Source organism: Anolis carolinensis, chromosome 3, assembly GCF_035594765.1.
Source record: "Anolis carolinensis isolate JA03-04 chromosome 3, rAnoCar3.1.pri, whole genome shotgun sequence".
Taxonomy (NCBI): Eukaryota; Metazoa; Chordata; class Lepidosauria; order Squamata; family Dactyloidae; genus Anolis; species Anolis carolinensis.
This window is the reverse complement of record NC_085843.1, coordinates 288,443,705-288,465,255: the sequence shown is the minus strand read 5'-3', so window position 1 is coordinate 288,465,255 and position 21,551 is coordinate 288,443,705. Positions and strand designations below refer to the sequence as shown.

Genomic DNA, 21,551 nt, shown 5'->3' with positions numbered 1-21,551 from the left:
GCTGGAATGCCACTCCCAGCCCTACGTCTCTCTCTCTCTCTCTCTCTCGTGGGCTGATAGGAACCCCAACCCAATCGACAGGAAAGGAGATTCCGTCTGAACATCAGGAAGAACTTCCTCGCTGTGAGAAGGGCTGTTCGGCAGTGGAACTCTCTGTCCCGGGCCGTGGTGGAGGCTCCTTCTTTGGAGGCTTTTAAACAGAGGCTGGATAGCCATCTGTCGGGGGTGCTTTGAATGCAATTTCCTGCTTCTTGGCAGAATGGGGTTGGACTGGATGGCCCGTGAGGTCTCTTCCAACTCTATGATTCTATGATTCTATGAACCCAGCGACACCTGGAGGCCCGTCTTCCGTGTAATTCGTATGTGGCCCCCACCTACCCGCCTGTCAGGCTTACTTCAAAGGACCAGTCTGAACGCAGATCAAAGACAGCTGCTCTCAAACACAATCTTTATTGAAGAATACATGACTTTGGAAAAGTCGAGAATGACCTAATGTTTACATACATCTAATTTTATCACTTCTGATGCAACGTAATATCACACGCAAATATCATCATCAAACCCCACCTTCTGGATCACATTTCCACCAAGGTTTCTATCCCCCCCACACTACAGCAATTATAATTGTTTATACTTTCACCCCTGAGTTCCCAGGCTCATTTTATCTTCTCCCGCCAGGTGCTCGCATGTTTATGTTATGAAGTCAGATTCAGGGCTTGGAAATTCAGCCCTGGGATCTGGCTGCATGACATGGCGCCCCCGTTTTCTTCGTCCTCCTCTTCGGTTCTTCTTTCACCATAGTCCTGAAACAAATCAAACAATAACTCTATGGGTCCATTTTGTCTAAAGTCCCCATATATTTTTTCAGCAAGCTGCGATGGAAGACTGGGTGTATTTTCCCTAAACTTTTTGGCAATGCCAATTGGAAAGTCACTTCATTGATAACACCCTGTATTCTGAATGGTCCAATATATTTGGGGCCCAGTTTTCTTGAAGGTAACCCCAATTTGATGTTTTGGGTACTTAACCACACTAGATCTCCTTTATCTAATTTATCGCCTTCCACCCTCTTTCTGTCTGCGAACGTTTTATACTTTTTGTGTGCTTCTTTTAACGATGCAGTCACTTGATTCCAACATTCCATCATTTGCGTTTTCCATTTCCCTGCCTCTGTTCCTTCATTTTCTGTCCACCTCGGCAATTGGGGTAAAGGTTGTATTTCATACCCGTAGACTACTTCAAAGGGGGTTTTATTTGTTGCTGAATGTATAGTTGAATTAAAGGCTAGTTCCGCAAACGCCAACCACCTAGACCAGTCATTTTGTCTCATGTTAGAGTACATTCGAAGGAACTGCCCAAGCGTTTGCTGAGTACGTTCTACTGCCCCGTTTGTCATGGGGTGAAAAGCAGAACTTAAACTCCTTTCTGCTCCCAGCATTTCCAAGAATTTTTCCCAAAATTTTGCTGTGAATTGTACTCCTCTGTCACTGACTACCCTACTTGGACATCCATGTAATTTGTAAATATGGTTTATGTACAATTCAGCTAGTTTCTCAGCCGATGGTAGCTTCGTCAGTGCTATAAAGTGGGCCTGTTTAGAAAACAGGTCTAATACTGTCCAAATATAACGATGTCCTTTGCTGACTGGCAGTTCTCCCACAAAGTCCATAGCTACACATTCCCAAGGCCTGGTAGGTTCCGCCACTGTCTGTAACAATCCCATAGGCTTCCCTCCTCCCGATTTATTTCTGGCACAATCATCACATTGGACAACATGATTCTTTATGTCCTTCCTCATTCCTGGCCACCAACAATGTTTTGCTATTGCCTTTGTTGTTTTGGTAATTCCTGTATGACCAGCGCTCTGGTTGTTGTGAAAACGATGCAGAATCTTAATCCTTAATATTGCTGGGATATACAGTTTCTTGTTTACAAACCAAAATCCCCCCTTCTGGTCCCCCTTTTCTGCGTTGGACGCGATCCATTGATCTCCTTTATAAGACTGTTTTAGTTCATTTCCCCAGTTATCTTCCCCGCCGAGTTCGACAAAAACCGTGTCCTCCTTTTGGGTTTGTGCTCTTGTCCTGACAGCTAAGCCCCATTGTTTGTCAGAGAATATTGTCCCCTCCTTTGCTGTGGTTAGGCCTTCGTGTTGAGGCATGCGTGAAAGAGCATCTGCCAAGACATTCTGTTTCCCTTGAAAAAACTTTAATTGGAAATCGAATCTGCTGAAGTATTGCGCCCATCTGATTTGTTTGGGGGACAATTTTCTAGGAGACTTTAAATACTGGAGATTCTTATGGTCAGACCAAATTTCGAATGGGATTCCGCTTCCTTCGAGGAAGTGTCGCCAGCATTCTAAGGCTTTTAATATGGCTAATGCCTCTTTTTCCCATATTGGCCAACTTTTTTCAGTTTCGCTGAACTTCCGTGACAAATATCCACAGGGTTTTAAGTTCCCATTTTGATCCTTTTGCAATAGCACTGCCCCGTACGCACAGTCTGAGGCATCGCAATGGATTATGAAAGGGCTCCTGATATCAGGGTGTTTTAGGATGGGTCCTTCAGTGAAGCATTCTTTTAAGGTCTCGAATGCCTTTTGGCATTCTGGCGTCCAACTCAGTTTGGCGCCGGGAGCTTTCACTTTTGCTGTCTCCCCTTTCCCTTTTGTTTTTAAAAGTTCTGTAAGGGGTGCGGTTATTTGTGCAAAGCCTTTTATGAAGGGTCTGTAAAAATTCGCAAACCCCAGAAATGATTGTAATTGCCTCCTTGTTTGAGGCACTCCCCATTCTTTCACATCTGCTACTTTAGCTGGATCCATAGCTAACCCTTCTGGAGACATCCGATATCCCAGAAAGTCAATTTGAGTTTTATTAAATTCACATTTGGACAGTTTTGCGTACAGCTTTGCTTCTCTTAGTCTCTGCAAAACTTCCCGGACCAATTTTACGTGCTTTTCCTTATCTTCAGAAATGATCAAGATATCATCAAGGAATATGAACACCCCTCTGTACAATAACGGGTGTAGTATTTCATTTATAAGCTGCATAAAGCAGCCGCTTCCATTTTTTAACCCGAAAGGCAAAATTTCGTATTCAAAATGGCCGAATGCGCAGGAAAATGCGGTTTTCCAAGTATCCTCCGGTTTGATCCTTAATTTATGATACGCTTCAATTAAATCCAGTTTAGTAAATATGCTCCCTTTCTTCAATACGGTAATTAAATCCTTGACTAAGGGCATAGGGTATTTATTGTCCTTGGTAATTGCGTTTAAATTTCGATAATCAATGCACAATCTTAGGGAATTGTCTTTCTTTCTCCTAAATAACACTGGAGCCCCGAGAGGAGAATTAGATGGCTTAATGAAGCCTCGAGCCAGGTTTTTATCAATGTATTTTCTCAATTCCTCCTTCTCTTGCACAGACATGGGATACACTTTTGGTTTTGGTAAGTCTGCTCCTGGGGTTATTTCAATCCCTACTTCTATGTTTCTTTTGGGAGGCAATTTACTGGCCTCTTTCTGATTGAAAACATCCGCAAAGTCTCTGTATTCAGGTGGCAATAGCTGTGGGTCTATTTCCCCTGCTTCGTCTTCCTCGTCCTCCTCTTCTGCAATTTTGCTTATCTCCCATTGCATCTGCTGTTCTTTAAATGCTAAGCTTTTTCCTCTCCAATCTACTTCAGGATTTGCTTGTTCGAGCCATGGTATCCCCAATATTACATGGTATGTGGCTATCACAAAGGATATTCTTCCTCCCCATTTGCCTATTTTGCATGGAACTCCCCGTAATTCCTTTGTAGATACTTCCCCAGCAGCGACTGATCCATCTAGCTGCGAAAATGCAATTGGGGAGTCAAGTGCCATCTGCTGGCATTTCAGCGCTCCTGCTAATTCTGGGGTTATAATGTTCCTAGAACACCCGCAGTCTACAAACGCCTTGCAGGTGGCCCGATTTTCTAGCCCCGAGAGGCAAATTGGTACTACTATCATGCGTTTGTCCCGACTCACCAATCTTTCCGACGATTCTGGGGCCTGCACCTCCTCCTCCGCACGCCTCCCGGTTGCTGGCTTGGGCTTTGGGGCTTTTGGCGGCTCCCCCTTCCGGGCCCAGCATTCCGCTGCTCGGTGGCCCGTCTTCCCACATACAAAGCATCCCGGTTTAGGTTTGTTGTCGTCTCCTCTGGAGGGAATCCCCGGCCTCCCTCCGGGTCTTTCTTGCTTCCTCGTTTCTCCTCGACCTCTCGCCACCGGTCTTTGCTGGCTGCTGCTGCTCCTGAAGCGCTTTACTTGGGCCAGGGTGGATTCGACGCGCCCCGCTAGTTGAATCCATCCCTGGAGCGTCTCGGGGTCGTCTCTGTGCGCTGCCCAGCTGAAAATCTCGGGGCGTAGTCCCTCTTTAAATAGTTCCACTTTGGTTACTTCAGACCACTCCGGTACCCTTTCCGCGAGGTGGAGGAATTCCTCTGCGTACTCGGGCACCGTTTTGTCCCTCTGTTTTATTCCTTTCAGCTGGTCTCGAGCCCTCAATTGCTCTAGCCGGTCTCTGAACCGGTTCTCCAGTGCGGCGAGGAAGCGGGGCACTGACCTCAGGCATGGGTCGTGTCTGGCATGCAATTGCACATACCAGCTGGCCGCTCCTCGCTTTAGTGTGTTGCCGATGGCTCGAACCCTGCTTGCTTCGGAGGGAAATGTGTGTGCGTTGTCTTCCATGTATCCTCTAATGCTAATTAGAAAAAAGTTCAGTTCATCTGATTCCCCTCCGTATTCCAGCTTGAGATCTTCCCTTCTAGGCATCCATTCTGCAGCCCTTTGATTTTGTCTGGGCGGCATGGGGAAGGGTTGCATCAGGTTTCCTCGGGCGGCTCCTTGGAACACGCCGCGCCCCACTCCGGTGGTCATTCTGCGCGGCTCCTGGAAGTCTGCCGCCGCTGTCGGCTCTTCCGCCCATCCGCATACTGGCCTAGCTGTAGCCCCCTCATCTCGCCTTTCCTCGTCGTACGGCTCCTCCTCCTCCTCTTCCTGGACCCCCCGCTCCTCTCCGCCTTCGTCTGCGAATCCACTGGACCCGATCCCTGGCCCCAGTGGCCTTTCCACCCCGACGCCCATTCGGGGGGTTGGGAGCTCTGTTGGAGACGGCGGCCTCAGGGTCCCCAGGGCTCGCTGACGCTCCACTTCTCGCGCCATGCTGTCCCGGAACTGCAGCTCCTGCCAGTATTCCTCATCTCCCTCGTCCCTTGCCGCCACGGGGCTCTGCGTTGACGCCCGCTGGCCCCTCTGGCTCCAATCTCCTTCTTTGCTTGGTTCTCTCTCGGCGCCATATCGGCTGGCCTCCTTCTGGAGATTCTCTTCCAATAATGGCACCAATCTCCCCACGGTCTCCGACAACCTGGATAAATTAGTTTCCAGGATGGATAACCGCAGGGCCACGGTCTCCGGCATACTTCCTCCAGATCCCCAGCTGGTTTCTGCAGCCGCAGAGACGCCTCTTCCGAGCCTGGGAATTCTCTGGGTCACGCCGTTCGGCTTGGGGTACCCCGTAGAGGAAGCTATGGCTTGCAGCGTCTCTTCTCTCTTCGGCCGGGCCCCTTGCAAAGGCCTCTCTGCCTCATTTGGGCTTTGATCTTCTTCCTCGCTCATTATCACTTCACTGCGAATTCCGCAGGAGGGTGAGAAATGGGATTCTCGACTTTAATGTCAGGCTTACTTCAAAGGACCAGTCTGAACGCAGATCAAAGACAGCTGCTCTCAAACACAATCTTTATTGAAGAATACATGACTTTGGAAAAGTCGAGAATGACCTAATGTTTACATACATCTAATTTTATCACTTCTGATGCAACGTAATATCACACGCAAATATCATCATCAAACCCCACCTTCTGGATCACATTTCCACCAAGGTTTCTATCCCCCCCACACTACAGCAATTATAATTGTTTATACTTTCACCCCTGAGTTCCCAGGCTCATTTTATCTTCTCCCGCCAGGTGCTCGCATGTTTATGTTATGAAGTCAGATTCAGGGCTTGGAAATTCAGCCCTGGGATCTGGCTGCATGACACCCGCCCACTCCCTCCCAAGAGCAGTGTGTTCCTTGAAGAAGGGCTCCATCTATGAACAGTCAGTCACCACAGTATCTAGCCTGGACCAGCAGTGTGGACCGTACTGTTCATGTGGCCATCTGTGATGGAGGCTTGTTCTTTGGAGGCTTTGAAGCAGAGGCTGGATGGCCATCTGTCGGGGGTGCTTTGAATGCGCTTTTCCTGCTTCTTTGCAGAATGGGGTTAGACTGGATGGCCTACTAGGTCTCTATAGGTCTCTTCCAACTCTAAGATTCTATGATTCTGCTCACCTTGACTTTGGCAGGACCTTTCCTCCTGCCTTTGGGTGCATCTACACTGTGAAGGTAATACTGTTTGACGCCACTTTGCAATGGCTCTGCTGTGGGGCCTGGGGGGTACGATTTGGTGAGGCTCCAGCCCTTTTTGGCAGAGAAGGCTGAAGACCTGGTGAAACTACAGCTCCCTGGATTCCATAGCATTGAGCCATGGCACTTAAAGTGCCGACAAACTACATCAATTCTGCAGTGTAGAGACACCCCTAGTTCCCCAGTTCATGAGGTCATAGGTGATCACCCGCAGCCCATGAGTCTCATTGTCTTCCAAGGTGGGTCCGTACGTGACTGTGGAGCCATCCACTGGGAGGGCCTGGACTGCGTCTTCCTCTATGGCAGAAGGTGCTTGGTCTTGGTGACTCTTGAGATTTCTTCCAACATTCAGTCCAAGCCCCTTCTGCCATGAAGGTAGGCACAATCCAATCCCTCCCAAGAGATGGCCATCCAGCCTCTGCTTTAATCCTCCAAAGAAGGAAGGAGATGCCACTGGATCCCACCAGGCAGCACAGTGAAGGGAGGGAGAAGAGCAGGCACAGCGTCCCGTGCAGGACTGTGGTATGTGCCATTGTGTCCTTCATGTCCCTGCATCCGCTACGTGGTTCTCTGTCTCCAGAACTAAGAAAGGTCTTCCAGACAAACCCCCCCTTCTGCCCCCCCCCCGGGGGGCAGGAACCCACCTTAAGAGCCAGCGGCTAGTTTGAGTGAAATGTTAGGGAAATTTCCCCCAAAAGAAGAAGCATTTAAAAGCAAAGCACAGCAGATGATTCAGGCAGCAGAAGGCATCCGCGTGGCAGAACAGCCAACGAGCTTAACCAAACGAGCAGCAGCACCAGCCTTCACGTTACAAGTTTATTGAAAAGAACTGCACATCTAGGTAGGAAAGTTAATAGTCTAACAATCTAACTATCTCTAAGTGGAGAATCACCATGATATCGCCATCTTCCAACTAAGAGGAACAAAAGGAAAGGCTCAAAGACTGCAGCATACTGACCGGGAGCTCCAAGGACCTTTCAAACAAATAGGTGAAGCCTGAGAATATAACTCATAACGAAAGAGGAGGAGAGAATACAGAGAGACAGGCAAGCACAGAGCTCAGTCCAGGAAGGGCTTCCCTACCAGCTAAGTCATCTGTCTGCTTCTTCCTTAATGAGGTCTATAAACTTGTGCATGATGTGGTTGATCTCCAACATGAGAAAGATTGCTGAACCTTCTGATCCAGGTGCAATGAGGGTGGCCTTCGCCTTCATCTCTCACAGGACCCCTGTGAATGTGAAAAACTGCAAATACATGAGTCGCTATTTTCTTATCCTGGGAGAATACCTTCCTGGGGATTTCTAGGTCTTCCAGCATGACTCAGTGGTTTAATTCCACTGGAAACTGACCACAGAATCGCACTGGAGGACCTAGAGATTCCTAGAGGGGAGATTTGAATCAAATCCATACCAAGTCAAGACTGCAAATGTGGAGGGACAAATGGTGGTGTAACAAATGGGTTACACTAAGACCACGTAGTCTGAATGCAAAGAGACATATCCGTAAGTCTAGACTGCACATCTGTAATTGCACTGCTGAACCCCACTTTTGGAAATTGGACAGAAATGTTAATGGGGGCTATTATTTTTTGATGAGAACCTCATTTATTAGGAAAGGAGAAACAAGGAAAGAAGAAACAGGAATAATTCACAAGTGTAAGCATCAGAGCATCCCACCAGATTTGTTAAGGAAGAAAAAAACCCTGGTTTCAGATGGATCACAAACAGCAGATTTTCACGGCCCCTGTCCTAGACCCCAGCCGGTTCCTGGGGCGCCTGTGTAGGCACTTTGCAATGAAACGCTTCTGTCATCCGTATCTTGACTTGGATTAAACGGCTGTGTAGAACCATCCTCTGTTTCAAATCAAAACAATTAAAATTGGGGGAGCGTTGAGGTCCATGCCCCACTTGGGCCTCACCTCTGGGGATTTGCAGAGATGAAGGAGAGAGAGGAGGTGTGGGCCTTATCCCGCCACTTTCTGTTTCTCGAGCCAGAGTGGATGCTGGGTATACACTGTTGCACTGGAAGTACCACTCTCTGTCTTCTCTTGACCAGTTGTCTCCTTGGATGCATCCATGCTGTAGAATTAAAGCAGTCTGGCCAGCTGGTCAAAGTGGGAGTGGCCACTTTCCTGGTGTGAGAGCCACCCCTTCAGCTCCAGAGGAAGTGGTCAACGATAGTGGTGAACAGTGGTCAGAGCACTGGGTGTTCCTATGAGGCCAGCCTATGACGTGGGCAGGGAGGTGAAGGGGCCTCCTTTCCTGCTCCCTGAAGCCCTTCAGAGCTTCTCCTTCCTGCGCCTGATGTTCACCAGCCTCACAGAACCCGGCAGGGCCTCTTGGGCACTTGTGGCCCTGTGCAGCGTGTACACAAACGTGGCCAAGGCAACCGTGCAGCAGATCTCAATGCAAAGCATAGAGGAGTACATCATGCATGCTATCCAGCAGTAATGGTAATTGGTGCTCAGGAAGAAGCCCCAGCCTTTGCTCTGGGATTGGGGCCCAGGGACCCCAAAGCTCTGGGGAGAAGTTCTTGTCACTGGGAGGAGGGAAACAGGGAAGCTCCAGGTGCTGTTGGTTGTGGAGTGAAGGGAGGGCATCGTGGCCGTGTCCATAAAGAGAGAGGTATCTGCCAGTGTGACCACTGAAGATGGTGTGGTGGGGGTCTGGGAGGGGCTTCGGTCTGCAGGAGAGGAGGGTGCAGAGGGACAGTCAGAGGGTGAACTAGCGTTGGAGAACATTGCAGTGGTGCCCACAGAAAGGAAGGTCTCCCCCTGGGATGGAGATGTGCTGGTTGTTTCAGGGCTACTTGTGGGAGTATTAGGATCCACTGTGGGTGCCGTGGTGGCCTTGGTGACAACTGGCACAGTGGTAGTTGAGGGGTTGGAGCCAGTTAATGTTTCTGTGGTCATCCATGGTGTCCAAGTCTGATCTGTGCTAAACTCATTGACTGTGCTTTGAATAATCCTGATGCTTGTGACTCGAGGGGTTGTAGGTGGGACATCTGTTGTGATTGAGGTGATTTGGGGAGTTGTGGTTGTGATGGACTCAGAGACTACATCAGAAATCTCTCTGGTGGTTTCGGAGTGTTTCTTGACTGAAGTGGGAGGCCCTGCAGTGCTGATTTCAAAGCTTGTGGAGGGAGCCTCACTGACCGTCCAGTCAACTGTGGGGGTCATGGTTGTGGTTGTGATGGATTCAGAAGTTGTGCTTGAAGCCTTCACAGTAGTCTGAGGCTGTGTCTCTGTGGACATAGCTGAGTGGGTGGTGGTGATCTCTGGAGTTGGTGTCTCTCTCCTGCTGGTGGTGGTATCAGGAGAAGTCCTTCTGGTAGTCACGATCCGTGAGGTTTCGATGGGACTTTCTGAGGTGAGGACAATCAATGGAGTTGTGGCAGGACCCTCTGGGCTGGTGGGGATTTCAGGGGTTGTGGTGGGAGCCTTGGCAGCAGTGGACTCGGGGGTGGTAGTTGTAGTAACATCAGCTGTGGGGAATTTCTCAGTGGCTGCTGGAGGTGTGGTGGCTTTCCTGGCAGTAGTGGCAGTTGTCAGTCATGTGGTTCCCATGATGGTGGAAGGGGGCCTAGTGGTCAAGCAGATCAGTTGTTCCTCCGTCAGAAACCCGATTGCTTTCCCAGAGAGATCATCGGGGCTCGCACACATTACCTTGGAGGCATCCTTCACTTTTTTGGGGTGACCTCTGACCCACTGGAGAAAGGCGTGAAGGTGGCAGTCACACCGCCATGGGTTCCCACCAAGATACACCGAGGTCAGATTCTCAAAGTTATCAAAGAGACCTTCTGGGATGTTCTCCAGGCGGTTCTGGTTGAGCTTGAGGGTGGCCATTCGTGGCAGAGAAGACGGCACCAGGCCCTCCACAGAGGAGATCCAGTTCTTGCTCAGGTCCAGGTCAGAGAGCTGAGGCAGCTCTCCAAACATCTGAGCAGGGAGGACTTTCAGCTGGTTAGAAGCCAGGTTCAGCTGCTTCAGCTTCCGCAACCCGAAGAACATCACATTGGGGAGAAAATTGATCTGGTTCTTCTCCAGGAAAAGCTTTTCCAGGTTGGACAGATTCCTCAGCAGGTGAGGTGGGAGGGTCCGGATCTTGTTGCTGGCGAGGTTGAGCTCCGTCAGGCTGTGCTGGCTGTCCAGGCTTCCCTCTGACAGGCTGCTGAGCTGGTTCTTCTGCAGCCGGAGGGTCTTCAGCTGGGTCAGGGGCCTGAAGGTGTCCCTCAGGATCCTGGAAATCCTGTTGTCAGCCAAGTGTAGAGAGCTGAGTTTTGGAAGCTCATCAAAAACCCCATCGGGAAGGGAAGGGATCCTGTTCATGTGCAGGTACATCTCCTCCAGGTTCCCAAGGTGGTCAAAGAGGCCCTTCTCCAGCCAGGTGATCTGGGAGTTCTTCAAGTTGAGCTTCTTCAAGCGAGGCAAGTCCCGGAAGGTGTCAACGGGCAAACTCCCCAACTGGGCCCCGGACATTTCCATTTCCTCCAGTTTCTCCAGGCCGTCAAAGGCTCCGGCCTCCACCGTCCGGATCTTGTTGTCTATGAACTCCAGGGTCACCAGGTTGGGCCTACTCTGGAAGGCCCCCGCAGGGATTTCAGTGAGGCTGGTTTGTATAAAGAACATCTTTGTAATGCTGGGGTCGGGGGTCTTGGGGATCTCCGTGATGTCCCTGGTTTTGGTGTAGACATCTTCGCCGGGCTTTGGGCAGTCATGCGTCCCAGCGCCACTGCAGGGAGTCTGGCCTTTGCTGCTGGCGAAGAGGAGGAAGAAGAGGAGGAGGAGGATGGGGGACATGCTGGAAGGAAGGAAGAGCATCTCTCACCACAGAGCCCCCTTGGCTTGGCTCAGGTTGGGCCTCTCTCTTGACTATCTCAGTCCATGGAGGTCTGGTAGGAAACCTGGTAGGAAAGAAAATGACCACAGATCTCAGGGTTCCCTTCCTTGGAAGAATGCCCCATGCCAAACGCAGGAGGATTTGCTTCTGAGGACACAGGTGTCTGATTGCACCAGGTCGCCTGTAAATGCCCCGTGAGCTCCTCTGGATGTTGCCTGAGACTGTGTTCCTGCTCTATGGAATCCTAGAGCTGGAAGGATCCCCGGACGCCATGGAGTCCAGCCCTCCAAATGGATGCAGGATCTCCATCTAAAGAAGGCCTGCACAACCTGGAAGTAGTAAGGGGGCAAAAGTAACACAGGCGAAACCTCTTAGAGCTGCAGGTAGGTTTCTGTTATGCATAGAAGCAAAACACATGGAGGGGGCAATGATGGGTTCCAATTGCTTCTCTGCTGTAGTGCTGTGGGTGGCCTTCTTGAAAGCTTAGAGCCTCAGTGGGCTGCAGCAAAGCCTTGTGAGGGTCGCATCCAGCTCCTGGGCTGCATGTTGTGCAGATCTGGTCTCAAGCACCTCTAGCAGCAGGGAGCTGGCCAAGCAGTTTCTGAAGGGGCCCAGAGAAGGTGACTGTACTGGTGTGTGACAGAGATGAATCCCTTTTGATCCCACCACACACAGTTACCACCAATTATAAAAATGTCTTGATGATGATTTTAATTATATTATTCTATGTTTTAACTATCTTCTTCGCTGCCACCAATGGAGGAGATGTCAGGCAGATGGCACTTATTCTTTTTATGCTTTCTTTGTTTATTTTACTTTAGATGGTGATGTTGCTTAACTTAGTATATGATTGTGACAGAGACTTAGATGGAATAAAAATCAAAACAAGTTTATTGCATGTACAGAGCTTAATGGTTTCTATAACTTTTTAAAGGCACTTAGATTAATGGTTACAATTGGATTTGAGGTGTTACAACTTTCAAAATATTTCCTTCTCTCAGGACTAAACTAAACACTGATCTCTTAGATCCACTGGGATTAATTTCCCTTCTCCACAGCCTCCACAACTAGTCCTAAACAAGTAACCCAACTTGCTTAGTCTGGCTCTACTAGAGGTCTGCCTCCCTGGTTTCCTTAACCTTGGAACCAGTTTTTCTCCTGTGACTAAAAATCACAGACTCCCTAAAATAAGTCACCTTATTTTAGAATTGATTCAAATTCCCTCATTTGAGCCACCCTGATCCTCCACTTGAGAATCAGTCCTTTCCCTGTGACTGGAAATCACAGACTGAAACTGGGTTTTAAAACATTCCCCCTTTTCCTTTCCAAACGGCGGTTGGCTCCGCCCCCGTTGGCATGGTAACCTGTCTTCTAATGCTGAGCTGGTTACCTCCTGGTATTATCAGCTCTAATACTCACCATTTTAAACTTAACCAAACCTGACTGTTTAAACAAAATCAAATAAACATATTATCCATTAATCAAAATAAAATCACACACTTCGTTACAGTGACCCTAAGCTGTCCCTCGGCCATTGGTTCCCTGCTGAACCACCGTGCAACCAAGTTCCCCAAAATTTACAGAATCCTAGAATTGAAAGGGTCACCCAGAGGCCATCCAGTCTAACCCCCTGCTGCTGCTGAAGGCCAGTTAAAGCATCCATCAAGGGCTAGTGGGCACCACCCAGACCAAGGATGTCTCTAGGCAGCAAACAATTCAAAGGGAGCCAAGGGCAGGCTACTTCTATGCAGGTGCCCTCACTCATGAGTATGCTCTCCTCATGGTTACATGCTAATGGGTGGATCCCACTCAACAAATCCAGCTTGCTAATTGCACCTGTTTCACAGGCAATGGCCTTTCCTCCCACCCTGGACATTATTCCACAGGTATGTATATACTCCACTTGCTTGACCACCATCAGATCCTCTAAAGATTGGGGTCGGGCTGTGGCGCAGGCTGGTTAGCAGCCAGCTGCAATAATTCACTCTGACCAAGAGGTCATGAGTTCAAGGCCAGCCTGTGGCGGGGTGAGCACCCAACAAATAAAAATAAAATATAGCCCCTGCTCGTTGCTGACGTAAGCAACCCGAAAGATAGTTGCATCTATCAAGTAGGAAATTTAGGTACCACTTATATGTGGGGAGGCTAATTTACGAAACCATAAAAATAATCCAGCCACTGTTGGAATGAGGAAGTGCTGTCGCAGTGGATGATGAAGCAGCTTCTCCCCCTGTGGCCGGAATCAGTGTACCCTCAGGAAGCTGGAAGCCGGAGAAGGTTTAAATTGCCTCTGCGTCTGTCTCTGTCTCTGTTCTATGTTATATGGCAGGGGTCCCCAAACTAAGGCCCGCGGGCCACATGCGGCCCATCGGAGCCATTTATCCGGCCCCCGCAGTGGGTGGCTCCCTCCTCCGTCAAGAAAGGTGCATGTGGTGTGGAGAAGGAGGAAAAGGTGCACACATTTCTTGTCAACCTCTCCTCACGGGCACCTTTCTGGCCGCTGCCGCCGAGGAAGGGCCGCATGGGGCGAGGAAAAAGCATGCGCCTTTCAGCCCTCGCCCCACGGGCAGTTTTCCAGCTGCCCCCGCCAAGGGAAGCAGTGGGAAAGGTGCGCGCGGGGTGAGGGAGGAAAGAAAGGTGCACGCCTTTTCTTTGCCCTGCACGCACCTTTCCCGCTGCCTCCACTGAAAAAGAGCCGCACGGGGCGAGGGAAAGGTGTGTGCCTTTCCTCCCTCACCTCGCGGGCAGCTTTCCCGCTGCTGGCGCTGAGGAAAGCAGCGGGAAAGGTGCGCACGGGGTGAGAGAAGAGAGAAAGGCTCGTGCCTTTTCCTCGTCCCGCACACACCTTTCCCGCTGCCGCCGAGAAAGGGATGCACGGGGCGAGAAAAAGGCATGCGCCTTTCCTCCCTCGCCCCGCAGGCATCTTTCCCGCCGCCGCTGCTGACGAAGGCCTGCACGGGGCGAGGGAGGAGGGAAAGGTGCGCGCCTTTCCTGCCTCCTCGCTCGCCTTGCACGCTCCTTTTCCGCCTCCTCCCTCACCTGGGACGGAGGAGTCAAAACAACAATGGAGGCATGCCTGTGGCAAAAGGTAGAGACCTTCCGTTTTATCTTGCCACGTAGACTCCCTCCTTTGCGGCCCTGTCATGGATTCATTTTTCTTGAAGGCTAGCAATTTCTTCCAATCCTGAATTATTATTATTATTATTATTATTATTATTATTATTATTATTATTATTATTGCCATTGTTGGTCAGGGGTGCTTTATGTTTTGGTTCACAAAGGGAGAAAGGGGTTGGACTATATGGCCCAAGGGGTCTCTTCCAACCATGTTTATTATGGTGTTGTTGTTGTCATTGGGTGTCTATCTGTCAGCAGTGCTTCGATTATGGTGTGGTGCACAAAAGCAGAAGGGGGTTGGAGTAGATATCCCAAGGGGTCTCTTCCAACCTTCTATTATTTTTATGATGACGATGACAATGATGATAATGATGATGATGATTAACATTGAGGCTGTATTTGTTCCCTTTTTGTTTTGTTTTTTACTTCAAAATAAGATATGTGCAGTGTGCATAGGAATTTGTTCATAGTTTTTTTTCAAAAACTATAATCTGGCCCTCCAACGGTCTGAGGGACCGTGAATTGGCCCCCTGTTAAAAAAGTTTGGGGACCCCTGTTATATGGCATGGAATGTTTGCCTTATATGTGTACAGTGTGATCCACCCTGAGTCACCTTTGGGGTGAGAAGGAAGGGCAGAATATAAATACTGTAAATAAATAAATAAATAAATAAATAAAGATGCCAGCCACAGGAGAAAATGCTGCTGGGACACCTTGGCCATGGAGCCCGGAAACCACACAGCACCCCATCCAGATCCTCTTTCTGAAGGCCCCCCAAGAGGAAAACCCTTGGAGCTCTTTGGGAGATTAGTCCCTTTGCCCAGCTGTTCTCCCTGATAAGAAGGCCCTTGGGGTTGTTGTATGTTTTCTGGGCTATATGGCCATGTTCCAGAAGCATTCTCTCCTGACGTTTTACCCACATCTATGGCAGGCATCCTCAGAGGGAAGCAAGGGCAGAAAGGCTCGGGGGGCAACAAGGGGGCAACAAGGGGGCACACCCCTGGAGGAACCGGCCCTGGGGCAACTGAGCCCAGTGGCTGCCACCCAGGCACAGACGCAGGCCATTCTCCCACCTGCACACACACCCCCCCCCCCCCCTTGGTGCATGTATATCTCTATCTGATGTGGAACACACGTGTCTCCTATTTGAAGGAAAACGTCCCGGCCCTACACCAGAATAGAGTCTTTTACACTACTTTGTCCTATCAAAGCTCTTAACGAGCAATATATACCGTATATACTCAAGTAGAAGCCGACCCGAATATAAGCCGAGGCACCTAATCTTACCACAAAAAAACTGGGAAAACTTATTGACCCGAGTATAAGGCGAAAGTGTGAAATGCAGCAGCTACTAGTAAATTTCAAAAATAAAGATAGATACCAATAAAATTACATTAATGGAGGCATCATTAGATTAAATGTTTTTGAATATTTACATAAAACTGTAATTTAAGATAATGAGATTTCAATAATATAATACAGTAGAGTCTCACTTATCCAACATTTGCTTATCCAATGTTCTGGATTTTCCAACGCAGTCTGCCTTTTAGTTAATGTTTTTGTAGTCAATGTTTTCAATACATTGTGATGTTTTGGTACTAAATTTGTAAATACAGTAATTACAACATAACATTACTGCGTATTGAACTACTTTTTCTCTCAAATTTGTTGTTAAACATGATGTTTTTGTGCTTAATTAGTAAAATCATAACCTAATTTGATGTTTAATAGGCTTTTCCTTAATCATCCCTCCTTATTATCTAACATATTCACTTACCCAACATTCTGCCAGCCCGTTCATGTTGGATAAGTGAGACTCTACTGTACTGTCCAACTCTGATTACTTATATACTCAAGTATAAGACGACCCAAATATAAGCCAGCCAGGAGCCTCACTCGAGTATAAGCTGAGGGGGGCTTTTTCAGCCCTAAAAAATGGGCTGAAAAACTCAGCTTACTCTAGTATATACAGTATATATGTGTGTGCGCGCGCTTGTAAAATTTACATATGGAATACAAGGTAAAAGGTAAAAGTTTCCCCTGAAGTTAAGTCCAGTCGTGACCGACTCTGGGGGGTTGGTGCTCATCTCCATTCCTAAGCCGAAGAACCAGCGTTGTCCATAGACATCTCCAAGGTCATGTGTCCGGCATGACTGCATGGAGCGCTGTTACTTTCCTGCCAATAGGAGCGGTACCTATTGATCTACTCACATTGGCATGTTTTCGAACTGCTAGGTTGGCAGAAGGGTGACCTAATATAATCTTTGAAGATGGGGAGGGCAGGAGAAGGGGAGGGGCGCTCTCTCAGGGGGCCCAAGATGCCCAAGGAGCAGCCGCAGACTTACCTGCCCAGGTGGCCTCGTACAGCCGACTGAGCCCTTGGGGGCTTATCTTGGGGACCATCCCTCTCTTCCGCCGGGACCGGGTTCAGGGAAGATATGCAGAGCGCAGACCCCCCCCTCTTGCGGGAGGCACCCAAGGGTGCAGGCCTGCTCAGAGAGATAACACCCGACTCCCGGCCCTGATCCCAAGGAGGGTGTGCTGTTTACAACATTCATACGGTGAATTTACAAAATTCATACGGTGCACTTTACCCAGTCCATCTTTTATAACCTTTCTGTGTTTCAATCATGTTTTATTAAGTTTGCTGTTTTATCTGTATATGTTAATGTTTAAATTTTATAACTGCGCATGTCTTTTCTTTATTTGATGCGCTTTACATTGTTATTGTTTTATCTGGGCTTGGCCCCATGTAATAATAATAATAATAATAATAATAATAATAATAATAATAATAATAATAAATCACACAGTCCTAGACACTTGGGAAGGGTCTGACAAGTGGTCCAATACAACAGCCAGCCGAGTGTCTGCTGTGGACTCATCTTGTTGTGTTTCAAATAATAATACTTTATTTATACCCCGCCTCCATCTCCCCGGAGGGACTCAGGGTGGCTTACAAGGGTCAAACCTAGATAAAAACAGTAACAATATAAAACACGTAAAATGTACAAAGACATGTGCAATCATAAAACAGACATTTACATATACAAGTAAAATAGCAGACTTAATAACATAATTAAAGCACAAGTTAAAAATAGACTGAATAAAGTGCGCCGTATAAATTTCAAACCCAAAGTAGGTGACAAAGTGCTACAGATTAGTAAGAGGATAACTTGGGAAGTGAAACCCTGTGGCTATATCAAATTAAGGTGCATTCAATGGGGAAATGGTCACAGGAGACAAGAGTTATCATGAAGGTGGGCAGACCTTATCCAAAGGCCTGTGTGAAGAGCCAGGTTTTCAAGTCCCTTCGGGGAGATGGAGACGGGGTATAAAAATAAAGTTGTTGTTGTTGTTGTTGTTGTTGTTGTTAGGAGCCCCAAAGAATTGTAGAATCATAAACACAGACCCCAAAAGACCACGCAGTCCAGCCCCTTCTGCTAGGCAGGGAGACACCATCAAAGCCCTCCCAACAAGGAACAAGGGCTTCAAACTACAGGAAAGAAAGGAGATTCCACCTGAACATCAGGAAGAACTTCCTCACTTTGAGAGAGCTGTTCAGCAGTGGAACTCTCTGCCTCAGAGGGAGTGTGGTGGAGGAGGCTCCTTCTTCGGAGGCTTTGAAGCAGAGGCTGGGGGGGGGGGCATCTCTCACAGGTTCCTGGAATGCGATTTTCCTGCTTCTTATCTTTTTGTAAATCAATTTTTATTGATGCTTTCAACATAAAATTACAATAGAATCGAAGTATAGCATAAATTGAGTGGGGGGGGGGGGGGAAGGGGAGAAGAAGAGGAGTGAGAAAACCAACATTAATGTCCATGATCCCGAACAGGAAAAATAAAATCGAAAACCGCGCTGGAACAAAACTAACCAAGAGATAGAGGAAGGAAGGAGAGAAAAAAAGAAAGAAAGAAAAGAGAAAAAAATAAAAAATAAAATACATTTCTTTTAAAATGACTTCCATCTTTTACACAGTATCTTATATGAATACAATTTCGTAATCTTTTCCTCAACCGACTCTGTCTGGAGTCTCTATATTACATACTGCCTTCTATTTACATTCTTTGTTGCTTTATAGACCTTATCTTCTGTTAAATAAACACATTATGTTCTTCTTCCTTCAAATAATTTTTGACCATTTCCCAGTCTGTCTGTTTTTTCGGTCTACCTTGACTTCTTATCAAAAGGGTGTTGGACTGGATGGCCCACGAGATCTCTTCCAACTCTAGGATTCTAGGATTCTAATCTCCAGAGCAGCAGAAAACGAGCCTGCTCCGCCTTGAATGTGCTCTCCTTTCAGGTATCTAAACAGGGCTTTTATGTCTCCTCTCCACTTTCCCTTCTCCAAGCTAAATACCATCCGCTCCCTCAGCTGCTCCTCCTAAGAATGTCTGGCTTCCAGGCCTTTGTCCATTTTGTGACCCTTCTCTGGACACATCCTATCTTTTGCATACCCTCTTTGAATTGCCCTGCCTGGAACTGGACACAAGGCCATTCCAGCTGACCAAAACAGAAGAGAGTGGGACTGCACCTGCCCACGATCTGGGCATTAACTAGATGGAAGCAGCCCTTTTCGCTGCCCGCGTCACACTGTGGCCTCACGTTCCGCTTGTGGACCTCTAAGGTCCCATCTGCACTGCCATTTAAAATCCAGAATATCTGTTTTGAACTGGATTATATGGCACTGTAGACTCATGTAATCCAGTTCAAAGCAGATACGGTAATCTGGACGATCATCTTTGATAATCTGGATTATATGGCAGTGTAGATCCCTAGAACCCTTTTGCATGAACTGTTTCCAAGCCAGGTCTCGCCAAGCTAGGCTTGTGTTCAGCTTTGGGAGGGAGGGGGTCACTTCTGGACCAGAAGTGGTTCCAGAAGCTATTTGGGGTCTGCTTCCCCCCCCCCCCCCCCCGCCCGCAACACTGCTGGTTTCAGATTTTGGCCCCAAAATCCCCAGGAAGGCGATGCAGCCCAGCTGGCAGCCCCAGCACAGATAGCAAACCTGCCCATGGAAAAATTGTTGTTGTGTATATTCAGTCAATCTAATCTGACCTGCAGCAGGGAGTCCCATGGATCTGGAAAGCCCTGTTGAGCCAGCAACCATGAAATGTGCACCCAGCAGCAGCTTCAACGAGCCTGGATTGCCTTTTTCTCTGCTTCTCTCTCCAACCCTAGCATTGTAACTAATCCTAAATAAAAAGTATCATTTTAACTTTCTTCCCTCCTACTGATACTATGTGTCTCTTCACTGACTCTTTCCCTTTCCTAGCCATACTGTGTCTCTTCACTAATGCTAGCCCCCCCCCCCCCCCCCCAAACACACAAACCTTTCCTTTCCCAAGCCCCAGGAAGCCTGAATTGAGTTCCCTTGAGCCTTGGTTACTGAAGATTCATTGGACCCAGAATCCACGGGTCAATGGATCGGCACCATTTTGGCATCATATCTTCCTAGATTAATTCTAAGACTAACTGCTATCTCACTTTCTGCACTTTGGACCCCTATGCTTTGGGTAATAACTTTTTACTCCAAGGAATCAAATTTAAGGGAAGAACAGCTGATTGTCATCCGTGACTCCACCGCCACTGCGCTGCCTTTTGCCGTTAGTTTCTCGCTGCCAAAGGAATCCGGACTCCATGATAAACTTGATGGGCTCATTGAGAAGTCCTCTTATGCCCCAGGCTACGATCAGAGCCTTCATCAACCCCCCCCCCCCCTTTTTCCGGACTTTGTCCCACTTTGCCAAGCCATTTGGAAACCTACTGGATCCTTTTCTCCCCCGGACCCCATGTTGTCCCATATGGTATATGAATTTATCCTGGACATTCTGGTGGGAGGGGTGGGTTGATATGATTTACTCCTTCATGAATGTATCCCTCATATGTCTCCCTTTCCCCGTGTCCCCTACATGAACTGTGAAATATGAAATGCCAACCTGGCGTGACCCCATGTCATGATCTCCAAACTTTGACATCTCTGGTCGGCTGACAAAGAACAGATGCCAGCCATAAAACGGGCCAGCCATAAAACCTCAATTACCCTCTGGTATGTGAGAGCCCCTATATAAATGGGCCAAAGAGAAGGTTCTGGTATTCTGTACAATAAAAACCTGTTGGAATCCACCAGCGTGTGTCTTGGTGCTTTCTTCTGGTGGAAGACTTACCCATAGCACAACTGGGAGAAGAGAACCCGACACCCCAGCACCCCCAGCCCTCAGGGAAGCCTCCTCACTTCTGAGGGTAAATAATCACTTAACCAAAGGACTCCATCAGAAACTCCTTGCGTGAACAAGAACAATGGGGACCCCTCCAGGCATCGGAGCAAGGCCACTGGAGGAAGTGACCCCGGTGATCTTTTCACATTCCAGTGAAGGGACAGTCCACCTTCGGAAAGCTAGGATTGTCCCAAACTGCTTCTTCCTTAATCTCCACACCCTGGCCGAAACTGTCATCAAGATCTCGCCTAATTGTTTTCATATCCAGTCTTTAGAAAAACTGGATCCTGACAGCCACGTCAGACTATTCACACAATCGGAAATAATATCTAGCTGGCTTGAGGACCTCGGGGCGGGGGGGGGGGGGGGGGGGTGTTATCACCAACTGCCAGACACACATCAAGCCATGCAATCCACTCAAAATTCCATTCCTGGTCCTTTGTCTCCTGCTTGGACCGCCTCCTTTGTCTTGATTGGCCGAAAGGCTGAAGCGGCGCTGGCTTTCTGATTGGCCGAGGCGTTCACGCCTCCTTTCCAGCTGATGACGACGGCCAATTGGCGTGAAGCCAGCAGAGGGGGGGAGGAGCGGGAAATTCAAAGTTGACCGCCCTGTTTTTTACTATAAAATGTACTGTAATGCATTGTAAAATAAAATAAATAAATTACAGTATTTATATTCCGCCCTTCTCACCCCGAAGGGGACTCAGGGCGGATCACATTACACGTATAAGGCAAACATTCAATACCTTAACATAGAACAAAGACAGAGACAAACGCAGGCTCTGAGCTGGCCTCGAACTCATACCCTCTTGGTGATTTGTTGCAGCTGGCTGCAGCTGGCTGCTCACCAGCCTGCACCACAGCCCAGGCATTGTATGGCATGTCTGCTTGACGAATGATCGAGGTTTGACATCCTTTCCAGCTAGATCGCAATAAACAACTCAGTGGCG

At 48.3% G+C, this 21,551-nt stretch overlaps 2 protein-coding genes across 2 annotated transcripts; both read right to left on the bottom strand.

Moving 5' to 3' along the window:
• Positions 1-431: 431 nt before the first annotated feature.
• On the bottom strand, positions 432-5,638 carry LOC134298060 (uncharacterized). The gene is made up of 2 exons (XM_062977563.1): positions 4,010-5,638; positions 432-803 (listed from the first exon to the last, which is right to left on the bottom strand). Exons 1-2 carry the CDS (start codon positions 5,636-5,638, stop codon positions 696-698), a joined length of 1,737 nt encoding a protein of 578 aa, XP_062833633.1. The 3' UTR covers positions 432-695.
• A 2,370-nt stretch (positions 5,639-8,008) lies between these two features.
• Positions 8,009-16,865, bottom strand: LOC103280897 (carboxypeptidase N subunit 2). Its single transcript, XM_008121231.3, has 2 exons — positions 16,728-16,865; positions 8,009-11,329 (listed from the first exon to the last, which is right to left on the bottom strand). The coding sequence occupies exon 2, from the start codon at positions 11,244-11,246 to the stop codon at positions 9,978-9,980; it is 1,269 nt and encodes a 422-aa protein (XP_008119438.2). The 5' UTR covers positions 11,247-11,329; positions 16,728-16,865; the 3' UTR covers positions 8,009-9,977.
• Between the last annotated feature and the right edge of the window lie 4,686 nt (positions 16,866-21,551).